This window comes from Castor canadensis, chromosome 11 (genome assembly GCF_047511655.1).
Source record: "Castor canadensis chromosome 11, mCasCan1.hap1v2, whole genome shotgun sequence".
NCBI classification, from domain to species: Eukaryota; Metazoa; Chordata; class Mammalia; order Rodentia; family Castoridae; genus Castor; species Castor canadensis.
In genome coordinates, this window is record NC_133396.1 from 102,597,775 (window position 1) to 102,615,237 (window position 17,463).

The following is a 17,463-nucleotide window of genomic DNA, read 5'->3' on the forward strand; positions in this document are numbered from 1 at the left end:
ATTATCCTAGTTTTCTGTGGGGTATTGCTTCCTTTTGAAATTTTTTTCTATCAAGTTCGCAAATAATGATGAATAACTAGTGTTTACCTCTAGAAATACGAACTAGGATCTTTGTAACCTAGAGATTTTGCTAGTCTTCCTTAGAGAAATTCTGTTATTTTAATAAAGGGTTTAAATTTATATTTGGGGAGATTATTCTCTCTTGACTGCACCTCATCTTTCCAGATTCCAGAAATGTACATACTCTTGTTTTGGTCATCATTCTTCATCATAGAGCATACCAAAATCACACAGATCCTATTCACTTTCTGCTGTAGTCCTGGATCTGTGGTTCTGCCGTTGTCTCCCCTTGGCATGCAAGTGTAGTAACCCATGTAGCAACACATATAAACCTAAAGAAGCAATTGTCCACACTCTTACCAGTGTATTTTTTATATAGTTTTACTATCTTCTCAGAATACCTTTATATGCTTTGGGACGCGTACTATTTGTAGACAATAAGAGGAAATATGTGCACATTCTTACTTTTTGTCAAAATACAGCTCTCATCTGAATGTAGTATATTTATTGTTCACATCTGCTGAGTTACTGATTCATGAAAATCATGTCTATATTTGCAAGCATAATATCTCAGTGTTGGAAATCTGAATATCTATGTGTACTCTTACACTTGAATCTCCAGAAAAAGATGGTTAAATACCATTATTCTCTTCTAAATGACGTGGATAATATCACTCTTTGTCCACAAAAGCCCTTAATATTTGTGAGACTTTTGGTAAGAAAGAAACACAATACACACACACAAACACACACACTACTTTTTATTCCATCTTCCTCTCCCCCAGAGTCTGCTTGAGAAGGAATAGTACTTCAATCAGCCTAAGGTCCCTCTTGTGCCTCAAAGTTCCAGTTAGCTTACTTGCTCTTCCCCTAGTCTCCTTGCAGGGTACCTGAACCTTGGAAAGGACAGATACTTTCCTGAATGTTGTATCTCTTGGCAGGAACCTTGTGGTAGGAGGGAGTTCATACATGCTGCTCCAGGAGCTTGGAGACAGGCAGAAGCACAAATAGTTCACTGGATGTCTTCTTCAGGCTCAGCAGAGACACACTTCAGACTTGACCAGCAACTGTCTAGGCTGAGGGACATTGTCCTCCTCTCTCTATCTACGTGATTTCTTCTCTTTTTTCAGTGCAAGCTGGCTATTGCTGACAAGACTGGAAAAACAGTTACATCTCTGAGGGAAATTGTGAGTTGAGAAAAAACCCTGAGCTATTTCTGAAAAGAGAATTTGTTCTGCTTTTCATTATTTGTTATTTTGAAGGAAGAAGGGAATAATTGGAAATCATTTTTACCCAAATTACTGATTTGTTGAGATTTTCATTTCATAGGCTTGTGTTCATGATTAACTGTGCTATAGTAGGGTATAGATTGGGAAGAAACCTAACATATGTAAGGAATAATTTGAATTGAATAGAGCTTTGGTAAGCACTTATGATTATCAAGCCATATGAGAAATGATAGAGAGTCAGAGGATTTGTGTGGTGCGGATTATCATGCTATTTTAAGATTCTATTGTCAGAACCTTCTCTAGATGAACTGGCCTGTGTATCTTTTTTTTTTTTTCATTTTTCTTTTATTATTCATATGTGCATACAAGGCTTGGTTCAATTCTCCCCCCTGCCCCCACCCCCTCCCTTACCACCCACTCCACCCTCTCCCGCTCCCCCCCCTCAATACCCAGCAGAAACTATTTTGCCCTTATCTCTAATTTTGTTGTAGAGAGAGTATAAGCAATAATAGGAAGGAACAAGGGGTTTTGCTGGTTGAGATAAGGATAGCTATACAGGGCATTGACTCACATTGATTTCCTGTGAGTGTGTGTTACCTTCTAGGTTAATTCTTTTTGATCTAACCTTTTCTCTAGTACCTGTTCCCCTTTTCCTATTGGCCTCAGTTGCTTTTAAGGTATCTGCTTTAGTTTCTCTGCGTTAAGGGCAACAAATGCTAGCTAGTTTTTTAGGTGTCTTACCTATCCTCACCCCTCCCTTGTGTGCTCTCGCTTTTATCATGTGCTCATAGTCCAATCCCCTTGTTGTGTTTGCCCTTGATCTAATGTCCACATATGAGGGAGAACATACGATTTTTGGTCTTTTGGGGCAGGCTAACCTCACTCAGAATGATGTTCTCCAATTCCATCCATTTACCAGCGAATGATAATATTTCGTTCTTCTTCATGGCTGCATAGAATTCCATTGTGTATAGATACCACATTTTCTTAATCCATTCGTCAGTGCTGGGGCATCTTGGCTGTTTCCATAACTTGGCTATTGTGAATAGTGCCACAATAAACATGGGTGTGCAGGTGCCTCTGGAGTAACAGTCTTTTGGGTATATCCCCAAGAGTGGTATTGCTGGATCAAATGGTAGATTGATGTCCAGCTTTTTAAGTAGCCTCCAAATTTTTTTCCAGAGTGGTTGTACTAGTCTACATTCCCACCAGCAGTGTAAGAGGGTTCCTTTTTCCTGGCATCCTCGCCAACACCTGTTGTTGGTGGTGTTGCTGATGAAGGCTATTCTAACAGGGGTGAGGTGGAATCTTAGTGTGGTTTTAATTTGCATTTCCTTTATTGCTAGAGATGGTGAGCATTTTTTCATGTGTTTTCTGACCATTTGAATTTCTTCTTTTGAGAAAGTTCTGTTTAGTTCACATGCCCATTTCTTTATTGGTTCATTAGTTTTGGGAGAATTTAGTTTTTTAAGTTCCCTGTATATTCTGGTTATCAGTCCTTTGTCTGATGTATAGTTGGCAAATATTTTCTCCCACTCTGTGGGTGTTCTCTTCAGTTTAGAGACCATTTCTTTTGATGAATAGAAGCTTTTTAGTTTTATGAGGTCCCATTTATCTATGCTATCTCTTAGTTGCTGTACTGCTGGGGTTTCATTGAGAAAGTTCTTACCTATACCTACTAACTCCAGAGTATTTCCTACTCTTTCTTGTATCAACTTAAGAGTTTGGGGTCTGATATTAAGATCCTTGATCCATTTTGAGTTAATCTTGGTATAGGGTGATATACATGGATCTAGTTTCAGTTTTTTGCAGACTGCTAACCAGTTTTCCCAGCAGTTTTTGTTGAAGAGACTGCTATTTTTCCATCGTATATTTTTAGCTCCTTTGTCAAAGATAAGTTGCTCATAGTTGTGTGGCTTCATATCTGGATCCTCTATTCTGTTCCACTGGTCTTCATGTCTGTTTTTGTGCCAGTACCATGCTGTTTTTATTGTTTTTGCTTTGTAATATAGTTTGAAGTCAGGTATTGTGATACCTCCTGCATTGTTCTTTTGACTGAGTATTGCCTTGGCTATTCGTGGCCTCTTGTGTTTCCGTATAAATTTAACAGTAGATTTTTCAATCTCTTTAATGAATGTCATTGGAATTTTGATGGGAATTGCATTAAACATGTAGATTACTTTGGGGAGTATCGACATTTTTACTATGTTGATTCTACCAATCCATGAGCATGGGAGATCTCTCCACTTTCTATAGTCTTCCTCAATCTCTTTCTTCAGAAGTTTATAGTTTTCCTTGTAGAGGTCTTTCACATCTTTTGTTAGGTTTACACCTAGGTATTTGATTTTTTTTGAGGCTATTGTAAATGGAATCGTTTTCATACATTCTTTTTCCGTTTGCTCATTGTTAGTGTATAGAAATGCTAATAATTTTTCTATGTTGATTTTATATCCTGCTACCTTGCTATAGCTATTGATGATGTCTAGAAGCTTCTGAGTAGAGTTTTTTGGGTCCTTAAGGTATAGGATCATGTCATCTGCAAATAGGGATATTTTGACAGTTTATTTACCTATTTGTATTCCTTTTATTCTTTCTTCTTGCCTAATTGCTCTGGCTAGGAATTCCAGTACTATGTTGAATAGGAGTGGAGATAGTGGGCATCCTTGTCTGGTTCCTGATTTTAGAGGGAATGGTTTTAATTTTTCTCCGTTAAGTATAATGCTGGCTGTAGGTTTGTCATATATAGCTTTTATAATGTTGAGGAACTTTCCTTCTATTCCTAGTTTTCTTAGAGCTTTTATCATGAAATGATGTTGGATCTTATCAAAGGCTTTTTCTGCATCTATTGAGATGATCAAGTGGCTTTTGTCTTTGCTTCTGTTAATGTGGTTTATTACGTTTATTGATTTTCGTATGTTGAACCACCCCTGCATCCCTGGGATGAAGCCTACCTGGTCGTGGTGGATAATCTTTTTGATGTGTTGCTGAATTCGATTTGCCATTATTTTGTTGAGGATTTTTGCATCAATGTTCATGAAGGAGATTGGCCTATAGTTCTCCTTTTTGGAGGTGTCTTTGCCTGGTTTAGGGATAAGTGTAATACTGGCTTCATAAAATGTGTTTGGCAGATTTCCTTCCCTTTCTATTTCATGGAACAGTTTAAGGAGGGTTGGTATCAGTTCTTCTTTAAAGGTCTGATAGAATTCAGCAGAGAATCCATCAGGTCCTGGACTTTTCTTTTTGGGGAGACTCTTGATTGCTGCTTCAATTTCATTTTGTGTTATAGGTCTATTCAGGTGATTAATTTCCTCTTGGTTCAGTTTTGGATGATCACATGTATCTAGAAATCTGTCCATTTCTTTAAGATTTTCAAATTTATTTGAATATAGGTTCTCAAAGTAGTCTCTGATGATTTCCTGGACTTCCATGGTGTTTGTTGTTATCTCCCTTTTGCATTCCTAATTCTACTAATTTGGGTTTTTTCTCTCCTCATTTTAGTCAGGTTTGCCAGGAGTCTATCAATCTTGTTTATTTTTTCAAAGAACCAACTTTTTGTTTCATTAATTCTTTGTATGGTTTTTTTGGTTTCTATTTCGTTGATTTCAGCTCTTATTTTTATTATTTCTCTCCTTCTATTTGTTTTGGGATTTGCTTGTTCTTGTTTTTCTAGGAGTTTGAGATGTATCATTAGGTCATTGATTTGGGATCTTTCAATCTTTTTAATATATGCACTCATGGCTATAAACTTTCCTCTCAAGACTGCCTTAGCTGTGTCCCATAGGTTCTGGTAGGTTGTGTTTTCATTTTCATTGACTTCTAGGAACTTTTTAATTTCCTCTTTTATTGCATCGATGATCCATTCTTCATTAAGTAATGAGTTATTTAGTTTCCAGCTGTTTGCATGTTTTTTGTCTTTACTTTTGTTGTTGAGTTCTACTTTTACTGCATTGTGGTCAGATAGTATGCATGGTATTATTTCTATTTTCTTATATTTGCTGAGGCTTGCTTTGTGCCCTAGGATATGATCTATTTTGGAGAAGGTTCCATGGGCTGCTGAGAAGAATGTATATTGTGTAGAGGTTGGATGAAATGTTCTGTAGACATCTACTAGGTCCACTTGATCTATTGCATATTTTAGATCTTGGATTTCTTTATTGAGTTTTTGTTTGGATGACCTATCTATTGATGATAATGGAGTGTTAAAGTCTCCCACAACCACTGTGTTGGCGTTTATATATGCTTTTAGGTCTTTCAGGGTATGTTTGATGAAATTGGGTGCATTGACATTGGGTGCGTACAGATTGATGATTATTATTTCCTTTTGATCTATTTCCCCTTTTATTAGTATGGAATGTCCTTCTTTATCTCGTTTGATCAATGTAGGTTTGAAGTCTACTTTGTCAGAGATAAGTATTGCTACTCCTGCTTGTTTTCGGGGGCCATTGGCTTGGTAAATCTTCTTCCAGCCTTTCATCCTAAGCATATGCTTATTTCTGTCGGTGAGATGAGTCTCCTGTAAGCAACAAATTGTTGGATTTTCTTTTTTAATCCATTTTGTCAAACGGTGTCTTTTGATGGGTGAATTAAGTCCATTAACATTAAGTGTTAGTACTGATAGGTATGTGGTGATTCCTGCCATTTAGTTATCTTAGTTGTTTGAAGGTTTGATTGTGTGTACCTAACTTGATGTTACTCTCTACTGTCTTGCTTTTTCTTATCCTGTGGTTTGGTGCTGCCTGCCTTTTCATGGTTAAGTTGGGTGTCACTTTCTGTGTGCAGGATCCCTTGCAGAATCTTTTGTAATGGTGGCTTTGTGGTCACATATTGTTTTAGTTTCTGCTTATCATGGAAGACTTTTATTGCTCCATCTATTTTGAATGATAGCTTTGCTGGGTAGAGTATCCTGGGGTTGAAGTTATTTTCATTCAGTGCCCGGAAGATCTCACCCCACGCTCTTCTTGCTTTTAATGTTTCAGTTGAGAAGTCTGCTGTTATTTTGATGGGTTTACCTTTGTATGTTACTTGTTTTTTCTCTCTTACAGCCTTCAATATTCTTTCCTTAGTTTCTGAACTTGTTGTTTTAATGATGATATGTCGTGGAGTAGTTCTATTTTGATCTGGTATGTTTGGTGTCCTGGAGGCCTCTTGCATTTGTATGGGAATATCTTTCTCTAGATTTGGGAAATTTTCCGTTATTATTTTGTTGAATATATTACGCATTCCCTTCGCTTGCACCTCTTCTCCTTCTTCGATGCCCATGATTCTCAAGTTTGGTCTTTTGATGGAGTCAGTGAGTTCTTGCATTTTCTTTTCACAGGTCTTGAGTTGTTTAATTAATAGTTCTTCAGTTTTTCCTTTAATTACCATTTCATCTTCAAGTTCTGAGATTCTGTCTTCTGTTTGTTCTATTCTGCTGGATTGGCCTTCCGTTTTGTTTTGCAGTTCTGTTTCGTTCTTTTTTCTGAGGTTTTCCATATCCTGGCTGTTTTCTTCTTTATTGTTGTCTATTTTTGTCCTGAGTTCATTTATCCATTTATTCATTGTGTTCTCTCTTTCACTTTGGTGTTTATACAGTGCTTCTATGGTTTCCTTTATTTCTTCTTTTGCTTTTTCAAATTCTCTATTTTTATTGTCTTGGAATTTCTTGAGTGTCTCCTGTACATTTTGGTTGACCCTATCCAGTATCATCTCTATAAAATTCTCATTGAGTACTTGTAGTATGTCTTCTTTTAAATTATTCTTGTGGGCTTCATTGGGTCCTTTGGCATAGTTTATCTTCATTTTGTTGGAGTCTGGATCTGAGTTTCTGTTCTCTTCATTCCCCTCTGGTTCCTGTACTAATTTTTTGCTGTGGGGAAACTGGTTTCCTTGTTTTTTCTGTCTTCCTGTCATTGTCCTTGGTGTTGTTACTGTCCCTGTACTGTGTGCAATTAAGTATTTTCTAGCTTGTAATAATAGCAATGGTAATATTGAGAATGGAAGAGTGAGCTGAGATGGAAAGCAAGAAGTTAAAGAAAAGGGGAAAACAAATATACAGACAAGAGGGAGAAAGCAGTACAAGGTATCAGACAAGAGAGTTTCAAAGGTATAAACAGGCAGTGTTAGTGTACTAATCGACAGTAAGCTGAACAGACAATAGAGAGACAGAGAGAGGATTGAAAATCAAAGATAAAAAAATAAAAAATAAGTATATGAAAGTAATATCTATTTATAAAAATGAATTAAAATAAAATGGAAAATAGAAAATTAAAAAAAACAAAAAAAACCAAAAAACTTCCAAGTTTATATGCAATGCAATTTCAGTCTTAATAATTTGGATGTCCATCTCAATCTCCAGTCCTGGAGTTGGTGCCTCAGATGTTGTTCTGTAGTTGTCTCATGAAAGGGGATGCATAAAGTCGAACAAAACTACACTCACACACACACAGAAAAAAAATAAATAAATAAAAGCCCCACCAAGTGTCCCCAGTTCAAATGCAATACAGTTTCAGTAAGTTTTTTGGCTTGCAGGTGTAATTCGGTTGTTCTCTCATCAAAGGTAGGGAGAAAAAGAAAAAAAAGCGTCTGGAGGCAGTTCTGAGAGTGGTATCTGCAACTGTGGCTTGCCTGCCTGCTGCTCTCAGCCTGTAGCTGGCGGCGTTATTTATGCAGATCTCTGGGGTGAGCTAGCACTCACCTGGTCCCACAGGCTTTGTTTGCTCAGAGTTCTCCTGTGGGGGGGGGGCGGGCCTCTGCTACAGGCTTTCCCCTTTCCAAGCACTGGGAAAGGTGACACTGCCCCGCGTTGTCAGGCCTGCGTGTTTATTTACAGTTCATGTGGGAAGTGGGTCTTCCCTCCTCTCACAAGCGTCCCCGCTCCTGGTTGCTGGGCGCTCCCCGCTCCCGCTAGAGCCTCTCCGGCCCGCCCGGCTCGTTTATTTACAGTCCCGGGAAGGATTCCCTTCCCCCAGTCTTCAGCGCTCAGGGCGCCCCACCCTCTTTCCAGCGTGTCTTAACTGTTCTTATTGCTTAGTACTCAGTTTCTCTTTTTTTCCCGGGTGGAGGTCAGTCTGTCCAGGGGGCTATGCTGCTCTGGCCCAGGCTTGTCTGTGGGGCTACCGCGGTACCGCGAAGCTCACCTGGTCCATGTCTTCCCAAGCCGTATGGGCGCCGGCCACTGGCGGCCCCGGGGCCCTCCTCGTTTCTCCGTTTAACGTGGAGTGGAGATTCTCTGCACCGGCTGGAGATGTGGAGGAGTCAAAGTTATGCCTTTTCTTGGTGATTATGCCTGCAAAGTGTGTCTCCAGCATCTCTCCAAGATTTCACTATAGGAGGCTTGCTTTCTGCTTCCTACCTCTAGCCGCCATCTTGGAATCCCCTGGCCTGTGTATCTGAAAGTTACCGAGTGGCTCATTTTCCTGAAGATACCTCAATTTAATATATCAGCTAAAGACTCTGCTTATGAAGTACAGCATCCATGTCTACTATGATTTTAAGAGACAGAAAGAAAATGCAAGAGAGAATAAAATTAATATAGTATAACACACAATATATGAATATGAGGAGTGCTGGAGGATGTAGGTATGTGAGTATGTGCACATATTTTTATGTTAAATAAGGGAAGTAGCAGACAAATAGGATGGTTGTTGCATAAGTTTTGATGCAACAAAACTTTTTTTGATGACTCCTTAGGAAATACAGGACAATGCTATTACTATTCAAAGTACCAAAGAGAAAGAAGGTAAGACCTCCTTTCTACTGCATTGTTTTTAAAATGTATTTTTTGTGATCACATTTATCTTCAACTCAAAATACTGAAATAAATTGCAAAGGTCAATAATGTTCCAAATTAAGCCAATAGAATTTATGTCACTTTATGCCGATGGAATGAAAACTATTTTAAACATAAACTTTGGCTTTGGAAAACTATAAAGGGTGTAGAGTATCAGGGATATAAAGATAGATTTTTCCCTGTAGTTTTAAAGTCCAACAGTAGAAACTGAGAGGTACAGAGGATGTGCACTGCATGACTATTATTCTGTCACAGCACAAACTTAGGCACTACTGTGCTTACAGCCCTGCACCACAGTTGCTCCTATGAGGTCCTCAGCATATGCGGATGGACTAGAATTATATACTTTCAAAACTGATTCATGGTCTAGGGGTGTGGCTCAAGTAGTAGAGCACTGGCTTACCAAGAACAAGGACCTGAGTTTGATCCCCAATACCAAAAATAAAACCAAACAAAATGATTTGAACAGGTAAGAATATGGTTTTCCCCATTTAAAAATGTCTAACCATTGAGAATCTATGACTCATATATTTACCTATAACCAATCTATACCTATTGCTCACATCCCTGTGAAGACTAGATTGATTGCAAGTGATTGATTATTCTGTCACATCTTTCACTACGCGTGAACCACTTTGGAGATTTCTGACACCCATAGTTTGGCAAGACCACTTTCCAAATATCTTACCTGGCAAATTTTTAAATACCTCCATTCAACACACTTTGACCACATGAAATTTCTTCTCTCCTCTAATTTCCCTACAAACAACTAAGCAGGTCCCTTCCAAATCCATCATGGTCCTTGCTTTCTAATTAATTAGTTGTGGGGAAGGCTATCACCAATCTCCTGGGAAATCAAAAGGAGATCCTCTTCCTCTTCTCCTGTGGAAGGCTCAAGGGCATGATGCTTTTCTTTTTCCTATTTTCAAAATGAAATCAAGCCTTATATTTCATATGTGCTTTTCAAAGCACTCTGGTCTTGCTTCTCACTAAATGTATGAATTAAACAGGGATTATAGAAAGATGACCAGAATCTTTAGGGAACTAACAATTCAATTATATAATATAAGGAAACAGAGAGGTTTAGTATAAAGAAGGAATGACATGATGAGGTAGGGGTGATGGGGAAATTGAAGGTTGAATAGACCTGATCACTGACTTCAAACAGTAGAGGGTGATCCTCTGAGAAAGCAATGAGACTTACTCTGAAAACAGAACCAGGACTTATGGATGTAGCAGCACTGGATTCCCAAAGAAAAAGCATTATATCTCCCAATCAGAGGTTTATTTGTTATGTATATCTGTCAAATGAACTGCCTAATCCAGCACTGGAGATTATGAACCTAGATCCTTTATTATAGTCACATTGTGTATGCCTTTTTGGAAAATACTATATCTGATTATATATTTATTTTCCCACTGATTATTAAAATTCAACAATTACATACATATAAATATATACAATAAATATGCATATATTTAATAGGATAACCTAGAGAATCAATGTGAACATGTGCATTTCCAATCATTTATCTGTTTTACCTTATTACTAAAAGGTTCAAGGTTAAGTTCCATGTTCAAATGATAAAACTGCTCAGTCAGATGGTCTCAATATAATATTCTATATTCCCTTTTCTATTTATTTTGTGTTAATTTATCTGTGGTTTTTCTCTGGACATTATTATTTCTGTTGGAGGTAAAGGAGGAATGAATGTACACATAGTCCTTGTAAAAAAATTCTCACTTTACATACCAGTTCTTACTCTTAAAATTAGATGAGATGCTTTTATTTCCAATTTCAATTCTGAGGCATATACCCTCAGAATGACTGTATCTATTGCTGAGGCATCAGGAAAATATTGCATTATTTCCTACAGTCATTCTTAGAACTATATTTTCATGCTTGGACTCTTTTAGGGGCCATTGAAGTTGGTTCTGGAATGACTCAGCAAACCCTTGAAAGAGGCCTCACGTTTTGCTGAGTGACTGGACAAGAATGCAGAAGGATCACTAATAGGAATGATTTTTGAGTCTTTTTCTGATATTATTCTCAAATTATGAGTTCTTTAATCTCTACACTCTTGGAAAAGCACTATATACCTGTCCTCCTTTCTCCTTAATATCAGTCAACTGTTTTTTATAGTACTTAGTATTTTAGTTTTTGTTGCTGAGGGAGGGGACTGTGGAAGGGAGAGTGTGTATTGTTTTCAGGGAGGGAGTGCTGTGTTTTTGAGTAAGTAGAGTAGCTTAAAAAGGTAGCAGCAAATGCCCACACAAAATTAATTTAAACTCTGAAGCCCATTTGATATTTTTCTATGTGACTTAGAACAAATTATTCCTCTTGAGTAATTTATTTAAAAAAATAAAATATAAGCTCCCTAAAGTTAAGTATTTTCTAAATCTTTATTGATTCTGATCATAATTCAAGAAGAAATAAAGTCATAAGGGCAGCAAAGCTCCCACTGCCATGGATAATTGCTGGTGGCAGGCTAACAATATAATTAACTCTAGGCTGGTACTTGGGTCATGGAAGGAACTCACTCTGTTTGTGCCCACAGCCAGCCATGATCGCCAAGACTCTGGAAGCAGATAACCGTACCTCAACAACACATTTTATTCTTCTGGGATTTCCAACAAGACCAACCTTCCAGTTTGTCCTCTTTTTTGTTTTCCTAGCCACATACCTGTTGACACTGCTAGAGAACTTTCTTATCATCCTTGCCATCCGCAGTGATGGACAGTTGCACAAGCCCATGTATTTCTTTCTGAGCCACCTCTCTTTCCTGGAGATGTGGTATGTCACAGTCATCAGTCCCAAGATGCCAGTAGTCTTCCTTAGCCATAACAAGAGCATTTCGTTCAATGGTTGTGTGACTCAACTTTATTTCTTTGTGACCTGTGTCTGCACCGAGTACATACTTCTAGCTGTCATGGCCTTTGACCACTACATAGCCATTTGTAACCCACTCCACTACCCTGTCATTATGACTGATCAACTTTGTGGTGCACTGGCTGGGGGGGTGCTGGTTCTGTGGACTCATGACTGCCATGATTAAGATGGTTTTCATAGCCCAACTCCGCTACTGTGGTACACCTCATATCAATCACTACTTTTGTGATATCTCTCCACTCCTCAATGTCTCTTGTGAGGACTCCACACAGGCTGAGCTGGTGGACTTCTTTTTGGCCCTCCTGGTAATTGTTGTCCCCCTTTGTGTGGTGGTGACATCTTATGTCACCATTCTCACCACAATCCTCAAGATTCCTTCTGCTCAGGGCCGCCAAAAGGCATTCTCCACCTGTGCCTCTCACCTGACAGTTGTAACTCTCTTCTATTCCACAACCCTTTTTACCTATGCCCGTCCCAAGCTCATGTATACCTACAATTCTAACAAAGTGGTATCTGTTCTCTACACTGTGACTGTTCCACTTTTAAACCCCATGACTTATTGTCTAAGGAACCATGAAGTAAAGGCAGCCCTCAAAAAGACCTTACTATGCAATGGAAGTGGGCACAGGGAAGATGGGGATTTCAGTAGTTAAAAAATTTATAGAATCACTTCAGACCCAAATAGAGATATGATTACTGCACATTTTCCCCCTCAGTCACATCTTTATCTGTCCATCAACCACCATCACTTCAACTGCTTGTCCATGTGTATGTGAGTGTGAGTGCACACGAAAAAACAACTATATTCCCAAGAAGTAGCTATGACAACACCATATTAGGAGATAAAAATTTTAAACATTTTATTAAAACTATGAAAATAAGAATGTGAGGGAGGGGAGAACAGAGAATTGGAGCAAAAGAAAGAAAAAGGACAGGAGAGGGAAGAAAATACTTTATTCATGTAACTTACCAAAATAAATTCCAGACAGGGTAAACTAATAAAGGATAAAAGCCACTTTCTGCTCTCCAGTTAGGAAAAGGCTCTTTTTTGTATTTTTCTTTTTTACTGGTAATGGAGTTTGAACTCAGGACTTCACACTTGGTAGGCAGATGCTCTACCACTTGAGCCACACCTCCAGCACTATTTTTAAAGATAGGGCCCCTCTTTTCCATCCAAGCAGGCCTACAAACCTCCCATCTTAGCTAAGATGATAAGTACATGCCACCACTCCCAACTATGCCTGGGCTGGCCTCAAACCATGTTTCTCCCATTCTCAGCCTGGCAAGTAGCTAACATTACAGGCATAAACCACCAGGGCCCCATGAAAAAAAGCTTTTTGACAGTCTTTTTAAAGATTAAAATGATTTAATTCTTAGCTTGTTAAGGTTATTTAAAAATAATTCATTTTATAGTAACAGAATGGAGAACATTTCCAATCTATATAATAATATACAACAACCTTAAATATTAAAATCCTTTTAAATTAACTTCTAAAAATTGAACCCTCAATGGAAAAGTAGATTAAGAATATGATCTTACAGGTATGCCAGTGGCTCACATCTGTAATTCTAACTTATCAGGATCAGAGATCAGGAGGATCACAGTTTGAAGCCAACCTGGGCAAATAGTTTATGAGACCCAATTTTGAAAAAAACCCATCACAAAAAAGGTCTGGTGGAGTGATTCAAGGTGTAGGCCCTGAGTTAAAACCCTATTAACCCCCCCCCAAAACTATAAACATAATAAATAAAAATTATTTGGGCAGCTGTTATGTATTATAAAAAAAGATACATTGAAGTTATAATCCCCAATACCTCAGAATGTGAGTTTATTTGGAAATAGGATTTCTGCAATAGTACACAAGCTAAAGAGTTAAAGTAAGGGCCTGACACAATATGACTTGAGGCATTATTCAAAGGGGAAATTTGGATATATGCACAGATAGCCACAGACTGAAGATGATGTGGAGTCTCATAAGGAGAAGACGGCCAGTTATTGGAATGATGCAACTGCCAGCAAAGGAATGACAACAGTGAAAGGAAAAAAAAAAGAAGAAGCAAGAAAAGCTTCTCTTCTAGAGCCTTCATGAAGACTAATGCCCTGCTAAACCCTCCATTTCTAACCTCTACCCTCCAAAATACTGAAATAATAAATTTTTGTTGGTTTAATGCACCCATGTTTTGGTACTTTATAACAGCAGCCCTAGAAAACAAATATAGTAACCAATAAACCTCACTAATATTTAAAATAAATATTAAAAATTAAAATTTGAACAATATTGATACCTCAAAGTTTTAATTGGTTATTTATATAAAATATATTTCCTATAGTTTATAACAGTATAAAGACATATAATTGCATTATCATCATAAAAATATTTCCAACTCTAGATGTTAATTTGTTAGTATTCAGTCCCAGTGGCCCTATAATTTCAAACCTAAGATTCTGTATATGGGAGATAATTTAAGAAAATATTTGCACACAGATGGACAATTTGATGCTGTCAACAAAACATTAAAAGCATGTACATATCCCAAACCAGAGGAATGCTTAAGTACAATGTGATTTGTATAGTCTGCAGACATTAGAAGTTGTGCTTTCAAATGAAAAATTTATCCAATAATTACAATATTAAATGAAAAGCAGAACATAAACTTGTGTGGCATAATTCTAATTTTGCAAAAAACTAAGAGTTTGGTAAAGAGAGTAATCAAGAGACAGATAGATGGATTTGTATATATACATATATATATGAAAAAAACTCCTATAGAAATTTTAAATGATACTTTAAAGTTATTTTCTTTATGATGATGAGTTACTTTTTAACTACTTTTATTTTCTCAAAGTTCTATATTGACTTTATCTTAATTTTATAATTAGCTTATCACATACAATATTAAGTACATGGGGAAAAATTCCTTGGTGTTGTTTTGTTGTTTTCCTTGAATATACACTTTTATCATTTAAATAGAATTAATAATAAAGATTCCATATACTATAATTCCTGATTATATTTGATACTATGTTGAGGGTTTTATGGAACCCAATACCACAACTGTTACATCTGATCACATTTTTAATTCATTTGTGAAATGAGGCAAATAAGGTACCAAAAGGAGATCAAAATGTCATCTTTTTATTTTTTTCTCCTTTTATTTTATTGTTTTTACATTTACTTACATGTGTATACATTGTTTGTGCCACCTCCTCCCCCTCCCAACCCCCCCAATCCCCCAACCCCCTCATTCCCCACACCTTCCCAACCCCCCACATCCCCCACCCTCCATCCCACTTTCAGACAGATCTTGCTCTGCCCTCTTGTCCAATTTTTTTGAGAGAAAACATAGAGATAATAAGAAAGACATAGTGTTTTTGCTAGTTTGGAATAAAGATTCCTAGCATTGCTTCCATGAACTTGTGTATTGAAACCCATGTTGGTTCATTTCTACCAGAGCTCTTTGCTACTTCTTGGTCCCCTTCCCATAGTGGCCTCTGACAATTTAAGATTACTTTATTTGCTCCTCAACAGGGAGCACATCAACCACATTCAAGTTTTAGGTTTCCTTTCCTTTCCCTATTTCTCCCATGCACGTTCTCCCCTTAGTGAGTGACCCATGTCCAATATTAATGCATTTATTTTGGGTCTATAATCCACATCTGAGAGAGAGCATGTGATTTTTGACTTTCTGAGCCTGGCTAACTTTGCTTAAGATGATGTTCTCTAGCTCCATCCGTTGACTCGCAAATGATAAAATTTCATTCTTCTTTGTGGCTGAGTAAAATTCCATTGTGTGTAAATACCACATTTTCTTGATCCATTCGTCCATTGTGGGGCATCTTGGCTATTTCCATAGCTTGGTTATTGTAAATAGTGCTGCAATAAATATGTGTGCAGGTGCTTTTGTTATAACTTGAGTTGCATTCTTTCAGATAGATTCCTAGGAGTGGTATTGCTGGATCATATGGCAGATCTATGTTTAGTTTTTTAAGGAGCCTCCATAATGTTTTCCATAGAAGTTGTACTGGCTTACATTCCCACCAACAGTGTATTAGGGTTCCTTTTTCCTGCATCCTCACCAGCATTTGTTGTTGCTGATGTTCTTGATGATAGACATTTTAATGGCTGAGGCAAAATCTTAGTGTGGTTTGTATTTTCTTTATGGCCAAGGATGGTGAACATTTTTTCGTGTGTTTTTGGTCATTTGGATTTCTTCCTTAGAAAAAATTCTATTTAGTTCAGTTGCCCGCTTCTTTGTTGGTTCATTGATTTTTGGAAAGTTTAATTTTTTAAGCTCTCTGTATATTCTGGTTATCAGTCCTTTTCTGATGTATAGCTAGCAAATATTTTCTCTCACTCTGTGGGTGGTCTCTTCTATTTTGATACAAAATCAACTTACAAAAATCAGTAGCCTTTATACACCAACAATGAACAAATTAAGAAAGAATACAGGAAAACAATCCCATTTACAATAAGAATACAATACATAGGAATGAACTTAATGAAGGACGTAAATGACCTCTTCAAGGAGAATTACAAACTACTGAAGAAAGAGATTCTGGAAGACTGCAGAAGATGGAACAATCTCCTATGCTCATGGATTGGTAGAATCAACATGGTAAAAATGGCTATACTACCAAAAGCAATCTACATGTTCAACACAATACCCATCAAAATTCCAATGACATTCATTACAGATATTGAAAACTCTACCCTAAATTTCAAACAGCATGATACTGGCACAAAAACAGATATGAAGACCTGTGGAACAGAATAAAGGACCCAGATATGAATCCATTCAACTATGCCCACCTTGTTTTTGACAAAGGTGCCAAAAACATATGATGGAGAAAAGATAGCCTCTTCAACAAATGGTGCTGGGAGAAGTGATTATTTGCCTGCAGAAAACTGAAACTAGATCTATGCCTGTCATTCTGTACTAGTATCAATTCAAGGTGGATTAAGGACCTTAATATCAGACCTGAAACCTTGCAGTTAGTACACAAAAGAACAGGGAATATTCTGGAAACAATAGAAATAGGCAAGGGCTTCCTCAATAGAACTCTATCAGCTCAGCAACTAAGAGAAAGGATGGACAAATGGGACTACATGAAATTAAAAAGCTTCTGCACAACAAATGTCATCTTTTTAGAATTTTTGGCTAGGTTGGAAGATGTGACTTAAGAGTGTGAAACAATTGGTTTCTTGATACTAAATCTTCCAATAATACAGACTTCTGCACCCATTCAGCCAGCATAGGCATTTTCAGGGCTCCACATTCCTAAGACTTGCTCATTCCCAAAGAGAAGGAAAAGAGAATGGGGTTATGTATGAAACCCAGATGGGGCAAGGGACCAGAAGAATCTACAGAAAATCTTGCTTTTTACAAACTACATAAATTGGAAAGGAGTTCTTTCCTTGACATGATCCACAATAACATTTACAGTGCAAAAAAAAAAAACAAATATAAAGCACTGTAGATGGGCTTATCATGTATGACAATTTAACTTGTAT

General features: G+C 37.4%; 1 protein-coding gene across 1 annotated transcript; it reads left to right on the top strand.

Moving 5' to 3' along the window:
• Nucleotides 1-11,624: 11,624 nt before the first annotated feature.
• Nucleotides 11,625-12,603, top strand: Or6y1 (olfactory receptor family 6 subfamily Y member 1). Its single transcript, XM_020152011.2, is given in 2 exon segments — nucleotides 11,625-12,074; nucleotides 12,076-12,603. Coding segments are annotated over 2 exon segments (978 nt in total).
• Nucleotides 12,604-17,463: the final 4,860 nt, after the last annotated feature.